The sequence below is a fragment of the Cryptomeria japonica genome, chromosome 3 (genome assembly GCF_030272615.1).
Source record: "Cryptomeria japonica chromosome 3, Sugi_1.0, whole genome shotgun sequence".
Classification (NCBI taxonomy): Eukaryota; Viridiplantae; Streptophyta; class Pinopsida; order Cupressales; family Cupressaceae; genus Cryptomeria; species Cryptomeria japonica.
The window spans coordinates 234,583,302-234,598,716 of record NC_081407.1 but is presented as its reverse complement, the minus strand read 5'-3'; the positions used below and the strand labels follow the sequence as shown (position 1 = coordinate 234,598,716).

The following is a 15,415-nucleotide window of genomic DNA, read 5'->3' as shown; positions in this document are numbered from 1 at the left end:
GATGCAATTGTGTACATGTAATGGGATGAGTGATCAACTCGTCAATAAATTCTTGTTTTGTGTATTTATTTAGGTGCATTTCGTTTGTTTTATATGTACATGCAATTCAAAATTGTAATGGGATGAATGAGCAAAGATTATTGAGGATGTTGTGAACATGAGCATGCTTATAGTTTCCAATTATGTGCATACCTCTTTTATGTAGATGTCGTTGCAATTCAGTACATGTAATGGGATGATTGAGCATAAATGTCAACAACTACATGTTTTATGTTTCCAGTTATGTATATGAAAGACGAACAAGCAAAGATGACAATTTTATATGTCAATGCAATTGTGAAAATGTTATGGGATGAGGAGAAAATATTGACAAGTACCATTGAGTTGGCAACCCAAAATCAAAAGTTTACATGCCACCGATGATTTTTGCCATGTCAACGCTAAGTTTTCATCCACGTCACCAAAAAAATGCCACTTTGGACCCTCAATCGGAATGAGAGCACGCCCACCCTCGAAACCTGCCACACTTTCCATCCACATTGAACAAGCTAGCCTTGTGGCGATCAATCACTTGCACACCTTATCGACCATCTACTTTGCCCAATATTTGTGCCCCCACATTCAAATTCCAACTGCAGAGGTATTAACTATGCGTCACCTCTCCTTACTTGAACCTCCATAATCAAATACAATGAGGACACACAACCGTTTGAAAACCTTTATACTTGAGAATTGTGTTGCACAGACCATTCAATATGAATGTGAAATTGCAACATAAATTACGAGTACAAAGATTTCAAATGACAACATGTCCTCGTTGTTTACAATTACGAGGATGGCATGTCCTCATCCAATGACTTAATGTAGTTGTTCCAATTGTTGAGACCTTGGCCCAATCATCACATTACATGTGAATTAGATTGAATGTAACATAATACTCCTCTACAAAACTAGTTTGTGGACCTTTCAAGTTTGGTTGTGCTACTTATACATGTGTTTTGATTATTGCTACTTCTGCCCTCCTGAACAATATGGACCACAAATATGTATATACACACACATGTATATGCATATATGCATATACATGTACATACATGTATGCATATACATGTACATACATGTACATACATGTATGCATATACATGTACATACATGTACATACATGTATGCATATACATGTACATACATACAAACATGTATGCATATACATCTACTAGAATATTGTGGCATCCTGATTTATATGCACGAGTGGTTAATGTGCCATATTTCACATTTTCAGTTTTACTGTCAAATGGTTTTGAATTGGGGCAGTCAACTTAGCAGTCTACGTGGGCGAGTTGAAAAGTTGGTCTCTGGGTCCACTTTGCATGCCATGTGGACCCCCAAAGTTAGGGTGCACGTGTCCTGGATACTCTCTCCTACTCACCTCCGAAAACATCTACATATATACATGTACATATGTGCATGCATGTCAAAGTAAATATGTGCATGCACATATTTATATATGTTCATGCACATATGTAGTTGCCTTGGATTTACATATGTGAATGCACATCTATGCACATATGTGCACATACATATTTCCATGTACAAGCACACACATATATGCACATCCATGTACATACATATATGCATGTACATATACATACAACACAAGTAGATACTTGATTTATACTGACACATGCATAAGGGATTCAATTTCATTGTTAATGTATAAGGGAATCAATTTCCATGTACAAGCACATACATATATGCACATCCATGTACATATAGGCACACACATGTACATACTTCTAGGTAGATACTTGATTTATGCTGATACATGTATAAGGGATTCAATTTAACTGTTAATGTATAAGGGATTCAATTTCCATGTACAAGCACATACATATATGCACATCCATGTACATACATATATACATGTACATGTACGTACATATACATACTTCTAGGTAGATACTTGATTTATACTAACACATGTATAAGGGATTCAATTTCATTGTTAATGTTTAAGGGTTCAAGGATTCCTAATAATTAATTTTGTACATGGACATACATAATGTATTCAATGACTTCACAACTATAAATGAAATTTGGCAAGCATTTGCAAAAGTATGATACATGTAAAGTGATTGCAACAAATTAGAATGTAAACCCTTAGACAATGAACACAATGCAGAAGTGCTATGCAAATTACTTTAACAATGAACCGTAAGCCATAATCCCTTTAATAGTAATTAAAAGTGAGAAGTTGAAGTCGTATATACATTAACAATGAAGAATTGTAATTGAAACCCAATGAGTATGTAAAAGTGTTCACATTGATTTAAACCCAGTTGACAACGAACACAATGACTTATTGATTTATACCCCGCGACAATGTTCTTTTTAGAAAAGTGAAGTTGTAAACCACATGAGAATGAACAATATAAGATAATGAATGAAGTGAATCCAATAATGAAGTGAAGTTGCAAACCATCAAACACATTGGACAAAAAAAGTGAAAATGTGAACCCTATACATGAATAGTTCAACATTGAAATTCAAACCGAAGGAACACAATGAGTCATGGAATTAACCCCTTAGAAAAAGGAAGATTTAAAAGTGAATTTGAAAGCCAACATTGAAACATTGATTTATACACTGCGACAATATTGTTTTTAGAATAGTGAAGATGTAAACCGTATGAAAATGAACACTTCATAGATGTGCAATCCGAATCACTTTAACAGTGAACCCTAAAACAATGAAGTGAATCCCACAATGAATGAGATAAATCCTATAATGAATGAAGTGAATCCAATAATTAAGTGAAGTTGGAAACCATCAAACACATTGGACAATAAAAGTGAAAATGTGAACCCTATACATTGACAATTCGACATTGAAATTGAAACCGAAGGAGCTGATTCAAAGTGGTCACATTGATTTAAATCCTCTGACAAGGAAGACAATGGAGCATGGAATTAACCCCTTCTAAAATGGAAGATTTAAAAGTGAATTTTAAAGCCAACATCGAAACCTGGAAACCCAAATTACAATAAAATTGAAAATGTGAATCCTTTTACATTAACAGTGAAACATTGAAAAGCTGTCAAACCCTTTTGATAGTAAATGTGAATTTTAAAGCCAACATTGAACTTGGAAACCCAATTTCCAATTAAACTGAAAATGTGAACCCTTTTACATTAACAGTGAAACACTGAAAAGCCATCAAACCTTTTTTACAGTAAATGTGAATTTTAAAGCCAACATTGAAACTTGGAAACCCTTTTAAAGCCGTCAAACCCTTTTGTCAGTAAATGTGAAATTAATAGTGTAAATCTAGTGAATCCGTAAATGAAATGACCATTTAAACCCACATACCCATTATACATTAACAATCAACCAAAAGAATTGAAACACTTGAACCCTTGAAACATTAATGGTGAAATGAAACCCTTAAACATTTTTTGAGAAATTCAAACCATTAAACCTTTAAACCACGATGATGTTGCAAATCGATGCCAAAACTCCCAATAGATTCATTGTTCTACACTACACCATTAAAATTACAGTAATGCTTGAACAGAGGGGTATGATTCCCTTTTGTATGTAATTGTGTTTATGAACACAGAAGGTTGTGTTCAAAAAACACAAGAAACAACCATAAAATTTTCCTGAAGAATGCCAAACATTTAGAAACAAAAAATTTATGAAGAATGCCAAACATTTAAAACAATTTTTTAAACGAACAAGTAAGAGGACAAATGTGGAAAAGAAAATAATACAAAACATTGCAAATTCGTGAGCCTTAGTGACGAAAATTCCTCACTAGGATCGAAGGGGAAATGAGTTGCTTCAACATCTGCAAGTAGATCCCCATCGTCCTCATCATTCAACTCTGTACCTGCGAAGTGGAGGTGGCGAGGGAGTAATAGAAAAAAAATGGAGCCAAACACGGAAACGTAACCCTAGAAAATTAGAAAAAAGTAGACAAAATCCTACGAAATAGGGTATGCACTGAGTCGTTACCTAGTTTTGGGTGCACACGTTCTAGTCCAAATCTGGGTTGAAGGCAGTCCATGGTGAGCAGGTTATGGCAGCAGTCAAAACCATCAACGGATCTTCCGCGGAAAGGAAATGAATGAGCTTCGAGACAATGCATGAGGGGTCGAGCGCAACGAAGGCCAAACACTTCAAAAAATGCAACCGAGCAAAGACAGTGAAGGTGAGGTGACGCGTAGTAAATGCGAGTGCAGTTGGAATTTGAATGTGGCAAAAGGAGAATTGAGCGGAATAGATGGTTGGTAAGGTGGGCAAGTGAGTGATCGCCACACGGCCAACCCATTCGATGAGCACGGAAAGCGTGGCAAGTTTCGGGAGCGGGCTCCCTCAGGTTTCGGTCGATGGTCCGAAGTGGCATTTATTTTACCACTTGGATGACAACTCAATGTTGACATGGCAAAAATCATTGGTGGCATGTCAACTTTTTATTTTGGGTTGCCAACTCAGCAGTCCACATGGGCGGTTTAAAAAATTGGTCTTTGGGTCCATGTGGACCCTGAAGTTAGGGTGCACACGTAATGGCTCCTCTCCCCTAGTGAAAAATTCCTTTAAGCTATTTTAGATGTCGTTGTACCATAAAGCCAAAAGACTCTGCCTTATCGGGCAAGGGGGACGTTATTGGATTTATGTGATGAGTATCATGTATGTAGTACCTAGTGCCTTTTACTTGTTCTATGTCACCTATTTGGTTGGCACAAAACATAAACGACTTCAAAACAATCTTTCCTTTCATTCTAAAAATATGCTTGGTATTATTACTTTCTTGTCAATAATCATATGTTTGGGCAAGACATATTATACTAATTTTATACAGTTATTGGTAGTCATCATAAAAAATAACAACTTTAAAGTCACAACTATTGGTACAATGTTGTCAAAAAAATTGGACATTAAATCAACAAGTATGGGTATCAAATTAACAAGTATGGGTATTAAATCAACAACTTCTATCACAACAATTGAAATGTGTTCAACTACTGGGTCCTCTCCCATAGTGGGCAAAGTGTGGGAGGGTGATAGAGTTGTTATGGAGATTATAACAAGTGATAAATTTTTATTAGATTGCATAAGAGATATTGTAACTATTTGAAAGATTTTTTGTTTGATAATATGATCCATTTTCAACTTAATTTCTATTACAAATTGGACAAGTGTTTTAATGATTTTTTATTATAAGGAGTATTTATTTACTAAACTTTGTGTCACTTTTATTTTAGGCGTGTAAGGATTTGCTTTAGTTCCTAAAATTTATCTTATAATAGAGTAGGAGAGAGGATCTATTAGTTGAGCATGTTCTAATAGTTGTGATATAATTTGTTGGTTTAATGTTCAATATTTTTAATAATACAACACTAGTAGTTGTGACTTTAAGGTTATTAGTGTTGACCATGAGTGCTAACAATTGAATGAAATATATTTCATAGATCTAAAAAGAAACAAATCATGTGATGGCACATCAACGCAACAAAATTCAAATGGCAAGTTAACAACCTTAACCATATCGACTCGTTTGAAGTGGCCATAGCCCTTGGATCAAAATTTGGAACCCATTTCTAAGTGAAGACATATTGTTTGCCAAATTTCCATGAGCCATACTTGAAGATTGCATCACAATCTTCATAATTGTTGAAGTTAACCACAAAAAAGTGTTTTGGTAAAAAGTATATCTTGATGTCACCATTATCTCAACACTCTTTTGCCCACCTTTTGATCTTGTTGCGACCCAAGGGTTCGCCCAAAACCAGGGTGATGATAGCAGTTTGTTGTAGAGCCTTAACATTGCTATCAATAAAATCTACCACATCGATATCCATGATTTCACATTCACTCACCGCAAATGACTAAGATCCAAGGTATGCCTTTGAATTCACACTATGATTCTACTCTTTCGGCTTGCTCTGCTTATGCACATGTTTCCACACACACACACACACAATCCATATTATTCCACTCATGTTTCCACTTTATTCCACACTCTATCTCCCACATTTGCCTCTTTATATAGCTTCTTTATGCCTTTTCATAATGCCTTTCCATCACATCCTTTCATAATAACTCTTAATTATCTTATTCCCATGAAATTGCTTTTTTATTCTATAATTTTACTCTTTTATAGCTTATTTAGGCATATTAGAGGTGTTTTAAGGCTATTTAAGGGGTATATAATGGATATGTAGGTCTAGAAATGACCCAAATGACATATATGGTGCATCACAACCCTATTTTCTGCCAACAATCATTCCACGACAGTTTGGAAGAACAACAACGAATGACGTAGCATTCTTAAGCATTCCATTTTGTGAAACTTGCAACAAATGTTAAACGAGGAAGCAATCAACATAACCAAACATAAATCAAAGAAACGATGATGTATATTAGGAAGCATTGGTGACAATTCCAGTCCATGTTTACCATAGCAGACAACATCACTTTGAAGATGAGCAACAAGCATGAACCTAGCGTTGACAACCATTCCTTTCGAAGAATATTTAGTGACCATTCCTTTCACAAAAGATTTAGTGCATAGCAGAGCTAAACATGTTTTGGTGCCTATTGAAACAAACACTTCAGAAAAAAATTCTCCATAGTTAGGTGTCAATGAGTGAGAAAAACAAGGTTTTAAAGCATCAAATACTAAAATGCTTCGGAAGTTGACACATATGAAACAAGTAAATGGAAAGGGACACAAAGTTAGTGTGTCTGATTGAGAGGGAAAGAATAGACACCACACATTTAAATGCGAGGAAGTGGATGTATCTAATAGTACTCTGTCATGGTGGTCCCAATCCATGATCAATCACCCATCCCAATAGACATGTACTTTACCTATTATTATCATTGACACATTGCATCCACATAAACAATTTTTTTTTAAAAGTAAATTTAATTTAAAAAAAAAGGACTATCTAATAAACCCCTCTCCTCCTTCGACATCAAGTATGTACATATCCTTTCTAAATTTTCGCATCTAGTACACATCTCCCCTACAAATGACGCAACAACTACATAAACATTACGATGGAATCTATACAAACATAGTCCACGCCAAAACCTTCGCCCACTATTTAGCAACTAGCCCATATCTACCTACCTTGCGTCGTTTTACCGCGAGTGAAAAACAAGGAGCTTTTTACTCCATGCTCATTCCCATTCCCATTCCACCTGTCTACATTCGCTGAATGGAAATTAATAACCACCAAGTCATGTGTTCGAAACTGCTCTCCCAGACTGACACCGTGGCAGGAATTAATTTCGACCACAGGAATGATATCGGTAGAATCATTTGCCCCTGCAGTTTCCACCTGCACTTTAATTAAAAATAAACCCCGCTTTTTATTCTGAATTTCGATGAAAGGTTTCATTCTTCCAAAAAGCAAACAGAGCAAAACGTACAGGTAGAATGATAAACATCAACCTCAATTATTTAAACCCCAGAAAAGACAATTGCGGCAATTCCTCATGCCCATTGCCACCCGACACAAAATGGGCATTTTCAATGGACTACAGCAAGTGGTGGGGTGTGATGTGGCATCTACTGGTTGCTGACGTGGCGAAGATGATGGTGGGGCCAGGGGGCGGTGTCACTCACTGTGCAGCTTCTCATGACACCACGACGCTCACGCTAATGTCGAGGTCGCACGAACTTCAAGAAAGCTGCAACAGCAACTGCACCTGTATCTGCTCAATCAATCAAACAAACAATCACGATCTTCACCTTCATATTCTGCACAACTTGACTCACTCATCACCAATAACGGTCAGACATCTGTCTTATGTATCTAAGTCATCATTCGTTGCATGTTAGGTAACTAATCAAACCATCATCAAGTTGCCTCGTGGTTCTATGGAGAGGGCTTAACTTGTCTGGAAAATGCTGCTAAAATATATATTTGCTTAGCGGGAGAATGGTTGGTTAATGATGTGTAACATGCCGACTTTGGGCTTGAGATTTAATTAGTAATTATTGAGCATCATTCTGGGTGGAGTGAATCAAGTACTTTTAGAAAACATGAAAAGAAGTCAAGCATATAGAATCGTGCTTGTATTTTTTCTAGGGGTTGGTGGGGTTTGGTGTTGATAGAGTCTTTACAAAGGAAAGTGATTTACTTTGATATGGATTTAAATGCAGGTACATGTAATTTTGATTTTAAATTTTGCATTTTTATAGAGATTTATATTTTTTTCTAAATTACAATTTTTTTGATTTATTGAACAGCATTTAATAAAGTGGGTATTTGGAAATTTTTCATTCTACTTAATAACATGGTTTTTGATCTTATTGTAGAAGTTCAAAAGACATACACTGTACAAAATAATTCAATTTTACTAAAAATGATTCAAATTTTAAGAGGCTTTCGCGTATTATTGTTGTAGACTTTCTAGTCTTTCATTTAAATTTTATAAGATAACATTTAATTACTTAGTCTCTATTGATTTCGTTACTACATCAATACATTATTAGTGTTAACAAATTAATGTTATTTTGTTCGTTCTATTTGTGCTTTATATTGATAAGCTCACATACTTCTTTCTTCGACATACTAACAATGTTTAGATTTTCATTCTTCTTATTGATAACATGGTCCTCATATCTTAATATGGTAAGAGTTTATAAAAATAGTTGGATTGTCTTCTCAATTTATATAAGATCTTATATTGGCTTGTATTCAACCTTTGTAAATCTAACATGTTTTTAAATACTTCTAGATAATTCTCCAATTGAGTTTCTATTGACTTACATTTATTAAGGAGTTAATTTAGCATCTTCAATCTTGATATATTATGACTGCATCTTGGGTATGTGTGTTTAAGAGATATGTTTTACCAGTTTGCATGGGGCATTGATATTTCTTGATAACTTTGAATATATTTCTTTGAAAGCATGTATCTTTGATCCTATTTTTCATACAAACATGAAGTTTAATGCTTATATGTAAGGATAATTGAGTAGCTCATATGGGGAGAGTTCATACAGTCAGGCATCAATGCATAAGCCATTGCACAAACAATTCCATAATGGATTTTTAAGGAAGAGTACTTGCATATCCTTATCACCTTTTGAGGATTTCAAGTTCAATTTTGTCTTTATAAAATGATATCCATGGATGTCAAAGACCAAACCACGAGAGAATTCTTATCTAGTTCTTTGCTACTCGTGGAAGAAAAACTCCTTAGGTCTCATCAAGCAATGATGAAGTTGATGTTCCTAGACCACCATCCTTCAATCTGTTACCATTTTAGTTGGCTAGTTCCAAAAATTTAGATATCCTTTATAAGCGTCTCCCACCTTCTTCCTATATAGTAAGTTGATGCTAAGAAAAATAACAAATATTGTTAAAAAAATCTCAAAAAAATGAATTGCATTTCACATATACATCATTGTTTCAAATAAAAAATGATATACATACTAAGAGAAATATTTTATGTAATAATATAGGTATTGTTTTTTGTATATACTAATTCAAAAATTAACAATAAAAAAAAATACTAAAAATATACATGCATTAGCTTTTGCGGTAAATAGTTTAATTTATATGATCATAGAAAAAAATATTTATTATGAAAGTTATATAATATAGAATAATGACACTCAACACTCTCACACACACAAACAAATATATAGTTATCATGTCTTCAAATCTTGTGAAATTAACAAGAAGGTTTGACAAAGAGTCAAAGAAGTTTTATACCCTACTCATCTTACAACAAATCCACATTAGTTAAAAAAAGAAATCATTCACACCTATATAGACATATAAGTCAACAACAATTGGGAATAGAATTATGGTGCCACAAATAAGATCAAACCTTTTTTAAACTAAATAACACACATTTGTGTCTTGAACAAACACAAAGACTAGCCTATGATGAAACTAGTAATCTGAAGTAGACAACATCACATTCAATTTGAACATCAAACATATTTACATAACATCTTTCTACATTCCAAAATTTACCATTTCAATTATCAATTACATGTTTCTCAACTCAATATTAATTTTAAAATTTAATTGTTATTAATTATGAAAGAAATTATCAAAATTAGGGGAAGCGTACTTATACCTAACTTTTTGCATCCACATATTCTAAACAGTACATAAGATTTTGATGACTTTTTTTGTTGTTGTCTCTACATGCGACTTAATTGCTTATAGCTATTGTTTTGGCTTGTGTGTATTATGGGATTTGTTATGCACACAATGATAAAATATTACACATTTAAAAGTGTCAAAGATGCACCAACTTAAAATTATCAATATTCATGCAAAAATGGCCCAATAGTCGTGCACTAGAGGTGAAATTTATTAGCCAACTTTTAATTTTCTTCTTTTTGATTTCTTTAAAATTAATCATTGAAGAATAGGGTGTGCACTAAGTGAATGGAACATGAACGATAACTTGATACTCTTTCCTAATTAATATTCTTTTATATTTAATAACATCTTAAAAAACAAAAACAAAAAAAAAAACTCATCTAAATCATTTAGATCAATTGACCTTTGTAAGCACTAATATAACATTATGTAGTTATTTTATTTTGGTAAGCTGATTTGTTTATTTTGTGGTATCCTACGTTGACAGTCTCTCTTGATTGGGTAATAAAATAAAATTATGAAGGGGCACACAATTTTTAAGAATCTCTTTTTAATGTTAGGGGCACACGAAGCATCTCGGACAAACAAATCTGCAAACGTCGTCCCCTATCCATAGAACCGCAAGCTAAAAACAGGCCACATCTGGCGGAGAGTTTGTAGGGGGGTGTAATTTAATTATAATCCACTGGTCCCGGGATCGAAACCCGGGTCGTGCATCGGGTCTTTAAACAATCAGTCCATTGACTGACGCCACGAGGATGCGTAATTATGAGCACTTCCCGTAAAATCTTATCAGAATATACTGGTTACTGTAGAGCTTTATTTAGCGCCATCCCTGGAAAACCCACCCAAAAAAATTAATGAGGTAAAAGAAGGAAATTTAGCGACCTTGTTATTCTCTTGGTATTTTTGATGCAGATGCTTTGAGAACCCAACCGTCCAGAGTTCGAATCCCATACGATGGGCAAGCCGGACAAACTGTTGGTTTTGTGGGTTTTTTGTTTTTGCTTTGATTTGCACAATGCATCTGTCGATCCTGAAGACATAGCCTGCCTCTCAGGGGTCATGAATTCGATTCAGGACCCCGCCCAAAAGCTGAGACAGTGGACGAAGCAAAAGCTACAGTCGCCCTGCAACGGTACGTTTTCCGAGCTCGAAGGCGTGACCTGCAACAATGAGCGGGTCTACAAGCTCAGCTTCGCCGGTTTCGGCCTCACCGGCTCGATTTCACCCTTCATCTCCAACTGTACCAATTTGCAGTCTCTCGATCTCTCGGCTAACTTTCTTTCGGGTGTGATTCCAACGGAAGCACAGTTTCTGGTGAATCTCGCTGTGCTGAATCTCAGTGTCAATCAGCTCTCGGGTTCGATTCCCCCGCAGCTCGCGGCCTGTGCTTATCTGAATGTCATTGATCTGCACAACAACAAATTGAGCGGGCTTATTCCGCCTCAGCTTGGTCTTCTGGCGAGGCTCAGCACCTTCGATGTTTCGCACAATGATTTGCAGGGTATGATTCCTACGACGCTCGTGAATCGAACTGTGAACCTGCCGAGGTTCAATGCGAGCTCATTTGTGGGGAACAAGAAGCTTTACGGCTATCCTCTGCCGCTGCCGAAAAATCGCGGGCTTTCTGTGCTGGCTATTGTAGGGATCGGACTGGGAAGCGGTTTGCTCAGCCTGGTTGTGAGCTTTACAGCCGTTTGTATTTGGCTAAGGGTTACGGAACAGGGTATGGCTGCGGAAGAAGGGAAAATCACACAGCTTATGCCCGAATATTAATTGAACCCTAACCCTAGCACTAGATCGAGCCCCCGTTCGACCAGGGTTCCAGTCCCTTTACCTCCGGCGGAGTAAAGGATCGTTTCTCTTTATGACGAATTGGAAATACAATGTACTTACAGTGTACTAGTATGTCGAAGGTTCGAGTCTCCCAAGCGGCAATAGCATTATGGCGAAGGGAACGAGTGGTCTGCGTCAATTGATCTATGGAAGTAGCCCGAATTAAATACATTTGATCTGTAGAGTCCTTTTTGCTTTGCATTTAATGGGCTGTTTTTTTTCAAGTTAGTTTGTGTATTTGAGGGCGTGTATTGCTTCTGGCCGCCAGATATAATATGCAGATTATATTATAGTTACTAACACATCTCTCTGTTCTGGACTATACTCTGTAACAGTTGTAAGAGAATGGATTTATTTTTCATACTGAGATATATACATTGCTGGTTTGTAGATAAGCGTTGCTGATCTATAGATGTCTAGCTTTTTCTGCACGGCCTTGAGCTTATATTAGTTAATAAATTCACAAGTACTTTTCTTTCTGAGCAATAAAATGTGATCTCATTTATTTTAGCTTTTCATTTTGCAAATTCTGTCTTGCTAGAAGCTGCAAGAACAGCGGTATTATTGCGCCTTGAGTATCCGGGCAATGAATGTCATAGGTGATATATTCAGTGTATATATCTTTACATTTAGAAAATTAGGAAATCCAGTCTTTCGCATGGCTGCGAGAAGCTGAAGAATAGAGTAGTGATTGCGCCTCGAGTATCAGGTCAATGAATGTCAGAGGCGATATATTCAGTGTATATATATATACTTCTAGAAAATTAGGAAATCCTGTCTTTTGCATGGGTGCAAGGGTTTCTTATCTTCTGGCAATGTGAGAAGACAACCAGTGTGAAGAACCCATTGCTGTAGGTATTCCATTGATTCCCGTTTCAATACAGCAAATCTCAAGCAATGCTATTTGGTGTTTTGAATTTTAAGCTTGAAGTTTTAACTCAGATTCTTCACAATGATGCTCTACTTCAATTTCTGTCTGAAAGTTGAGTCAGAAATTTAATGTACATCTTGGCAATGTGGACTGTAAGTTGAAAAAAGTTGAATGCAAATTCTGATACACAGAGAAGATGATGGAGGCTTCTTGACTTTACAATGCCTTGACAATTTACTAATAGATGATAGTTGATGTTCTTTGATTATGGTGAGTTTATTATATTTTTATACAACTTTAACAATGGCCTTTTACTATGTTATACAATTTATTGAAAGAAAGTTTGCAAACAAGCCCTGATCCCTCTCAGTGACACTGGTATATCACTCTAATCTACCAGAAAACAACAAATTTTTTTATTTTAATAATAATTTTCTTACAAATATCATATCATTGATTGGAAAAGAAATTCATTTTTTTTATTAATAAATGAAGAGTTTTTAATGATTTTCACAAGGTCAAGCAATCTACGAGATCACAATTTGTGGGAAAAATAAATAAAATTGTAAACATATTTATTTTCACAGCCTATAGTATTGGCATACATGATTTCTGGTTTTGGCAGATGACATCTCTTTTATTGGTTACCTGTTTCCCAGCAGGAGGCGATCTTAAGGATTCATTTATTGTGAATGGTACTTGTTTTCTCTATAGTTTACTCCGTGGTAGACTACAGTAAAACATGTTAGTGAGTCCTAATTTTGGTGGTGGCAAATGAAATGTATCGTTTTCGTATGGTGTTGGAATGTGGTGTTGTTGATAGGTTTCACATGGGATAGAGATTGGATTCTTGCTTTGCAACCCAATAAATGAATGGGACGTATCTGTAACGCATGCGTTCAATTGGAAGAAGCCTTCTTCCTTGAGGCCCCCACGAGAATAATGGCTACTTGACCCACTTTACTGATCATTAACGTTTCTCTTTTCAACTATTTACATACCCATTCATCACACGGGAAATAGCATTTCAAGAAAAAAATTCAAACAGCAATAGTTGGCTTCATGATTGTAATTCTATCGACCTATTTGCTGTGAGGCTGAATTTCATGGCATTTCTGTTGTAATATGCAATTTAATTTTTGGGAAGATTATATTATATACTAGCAACTGCACCTTGGTGTGTAATGGGTGTGCTGAAGAGGTGTCGAAGGTAAATTGGGGAAAAAATTTGTTTTATTTTTTAATAATTTTTTGTAGTACATGAGGTCAATCGGTAGGTCATCATATTGTTTGTGAAATAAAGGTATCAATGGAAAAGTGATCGCATCAAATCAACTATGCATCCACTTATAACGATCCAATCACAATTGAAACAAAACATTTGAATCAAGAAGATAATAAATTCTCTTTACCAACATGCTCATGTTATATTTGTAATAGGATGTGAGGGATAGAGAGGTGGAGATAGGGTTAGAAAGGAGGAGAACTAGAGTGGGGAAGAGTGATAGAAATAGTTTAAGAGAGAGAGATATAGATAGAGATGGAGATGGAGATGGAGAAACATGAGAGAGGAATAAATAGAGACATGATATATATATATATAGAGAGAGAGAGAGAGAGAGAGAGAGAGAGAGAGAGAGAGAGAGAGAGAGAGAGAGAGAGAGGACATGTTTAGAGTTAGAGGAGAGATAAAGATGGAGCGAGAGAGAAAGAGGGAAAAAATAGATAGATAGAGAGAGAGGTAGAAGGAGAGATAAAGATAGAAATATAGGGGGATAGAGAGGGAGAGATGAAGAGGAAGAATATATCGAGATAGAGTGATAGAGAGATATGTAAGGGGATATAGAGAGAGGGGGAGAGGGAGAGATAAAAAGATGAAAAGATAGGAATAGCTAGAGATAGATAAATAGAGATGGAGAGAGGGTGAGAGAAGTAGGGGGAGATAGAGGGGGAGATAGACATGTATTGGAAGAGAAAGAAATAGATATAGAGATATATAGGTACGAAGAGAGAGAGAGAGAGAGAGAGAGAGAGAGAGAGAGAGAGAGAGAGAGAGAGAGAGAGAGAGAGAGAGAGAGAGAGAGAGATGCAGTGTGTGTATATATACTAGAGAGAAGAGAAACATAGAGATATAAAAAGAGGGAGCGATGGGGAGAGAGAGGGAGATAGGGATAGAAAGAGGTAGAGATAGTGATAGAAAGAAGAGATAGAATAGATATAATGAGTGAAATATAAAGGGGTGAGAGAGGGAGAGATGGAAGGAGAGAGAAACAAGGAGAGGGAGAAGTAGAGATAGAAATAGGGCAACAATGAGATAGATAGATAGATAGAAAGACAAAGATATAGGAAGTGACATATAGAGAGGTAGATAGAGATAGAGAGAGTAGGAGAAATGAATGGATAGTGTATGTGAGAGAGAGAGAGAGAGAGAGAGAGAGAGAGAGAGAGAGAGAGAGAGAGAGAGAGAGAGACTGTGTCTATGTGAGTGAGATATATAGACAGAGATATGGAAGGAGAAACAAGGAATGCGAGAGAGAGATATGGAGATTGATAGAGAGAGGGA

General features: G+C 35.8%; 1 protein-coding gene across 1 annotated transcript; it reads left to right on the top strand.

The window, feature by feature from the left end:
* The first annotated feature begins 10,729 nt into the window (after nucleotides 1-10,729).
* LOC131074405 (receptor-like protein 44) lies at nucleotides 10,730-12,376 on the top strand. The gene has a single exon (XM_058011032.2). It carries the CDS (start codon nucleotides 11,103-11,105, stop codon nucleotides 11,919-11,921), a length of 819 nt encoding a protein of 272 aa, XP_057867015.1. The 5' UTR covers nucleotides 10,730-11,102; the 3' UTR covers nucleotides 11,922-12,376.
* The last annotated feature ends 3,039 nt before the right edge of the window (nucleotides 12,377-15,415 follow it).

Excerpts from the sequence above, each read along its gene's own strand:
- LOC131074405 (XM_058011032.2), top strand. The coding sequence starts at position 11,103 with ATGGGCAAGCCGGACAAACTGTTGGTTTTGTGGGTTTTTTGTTTTTGC.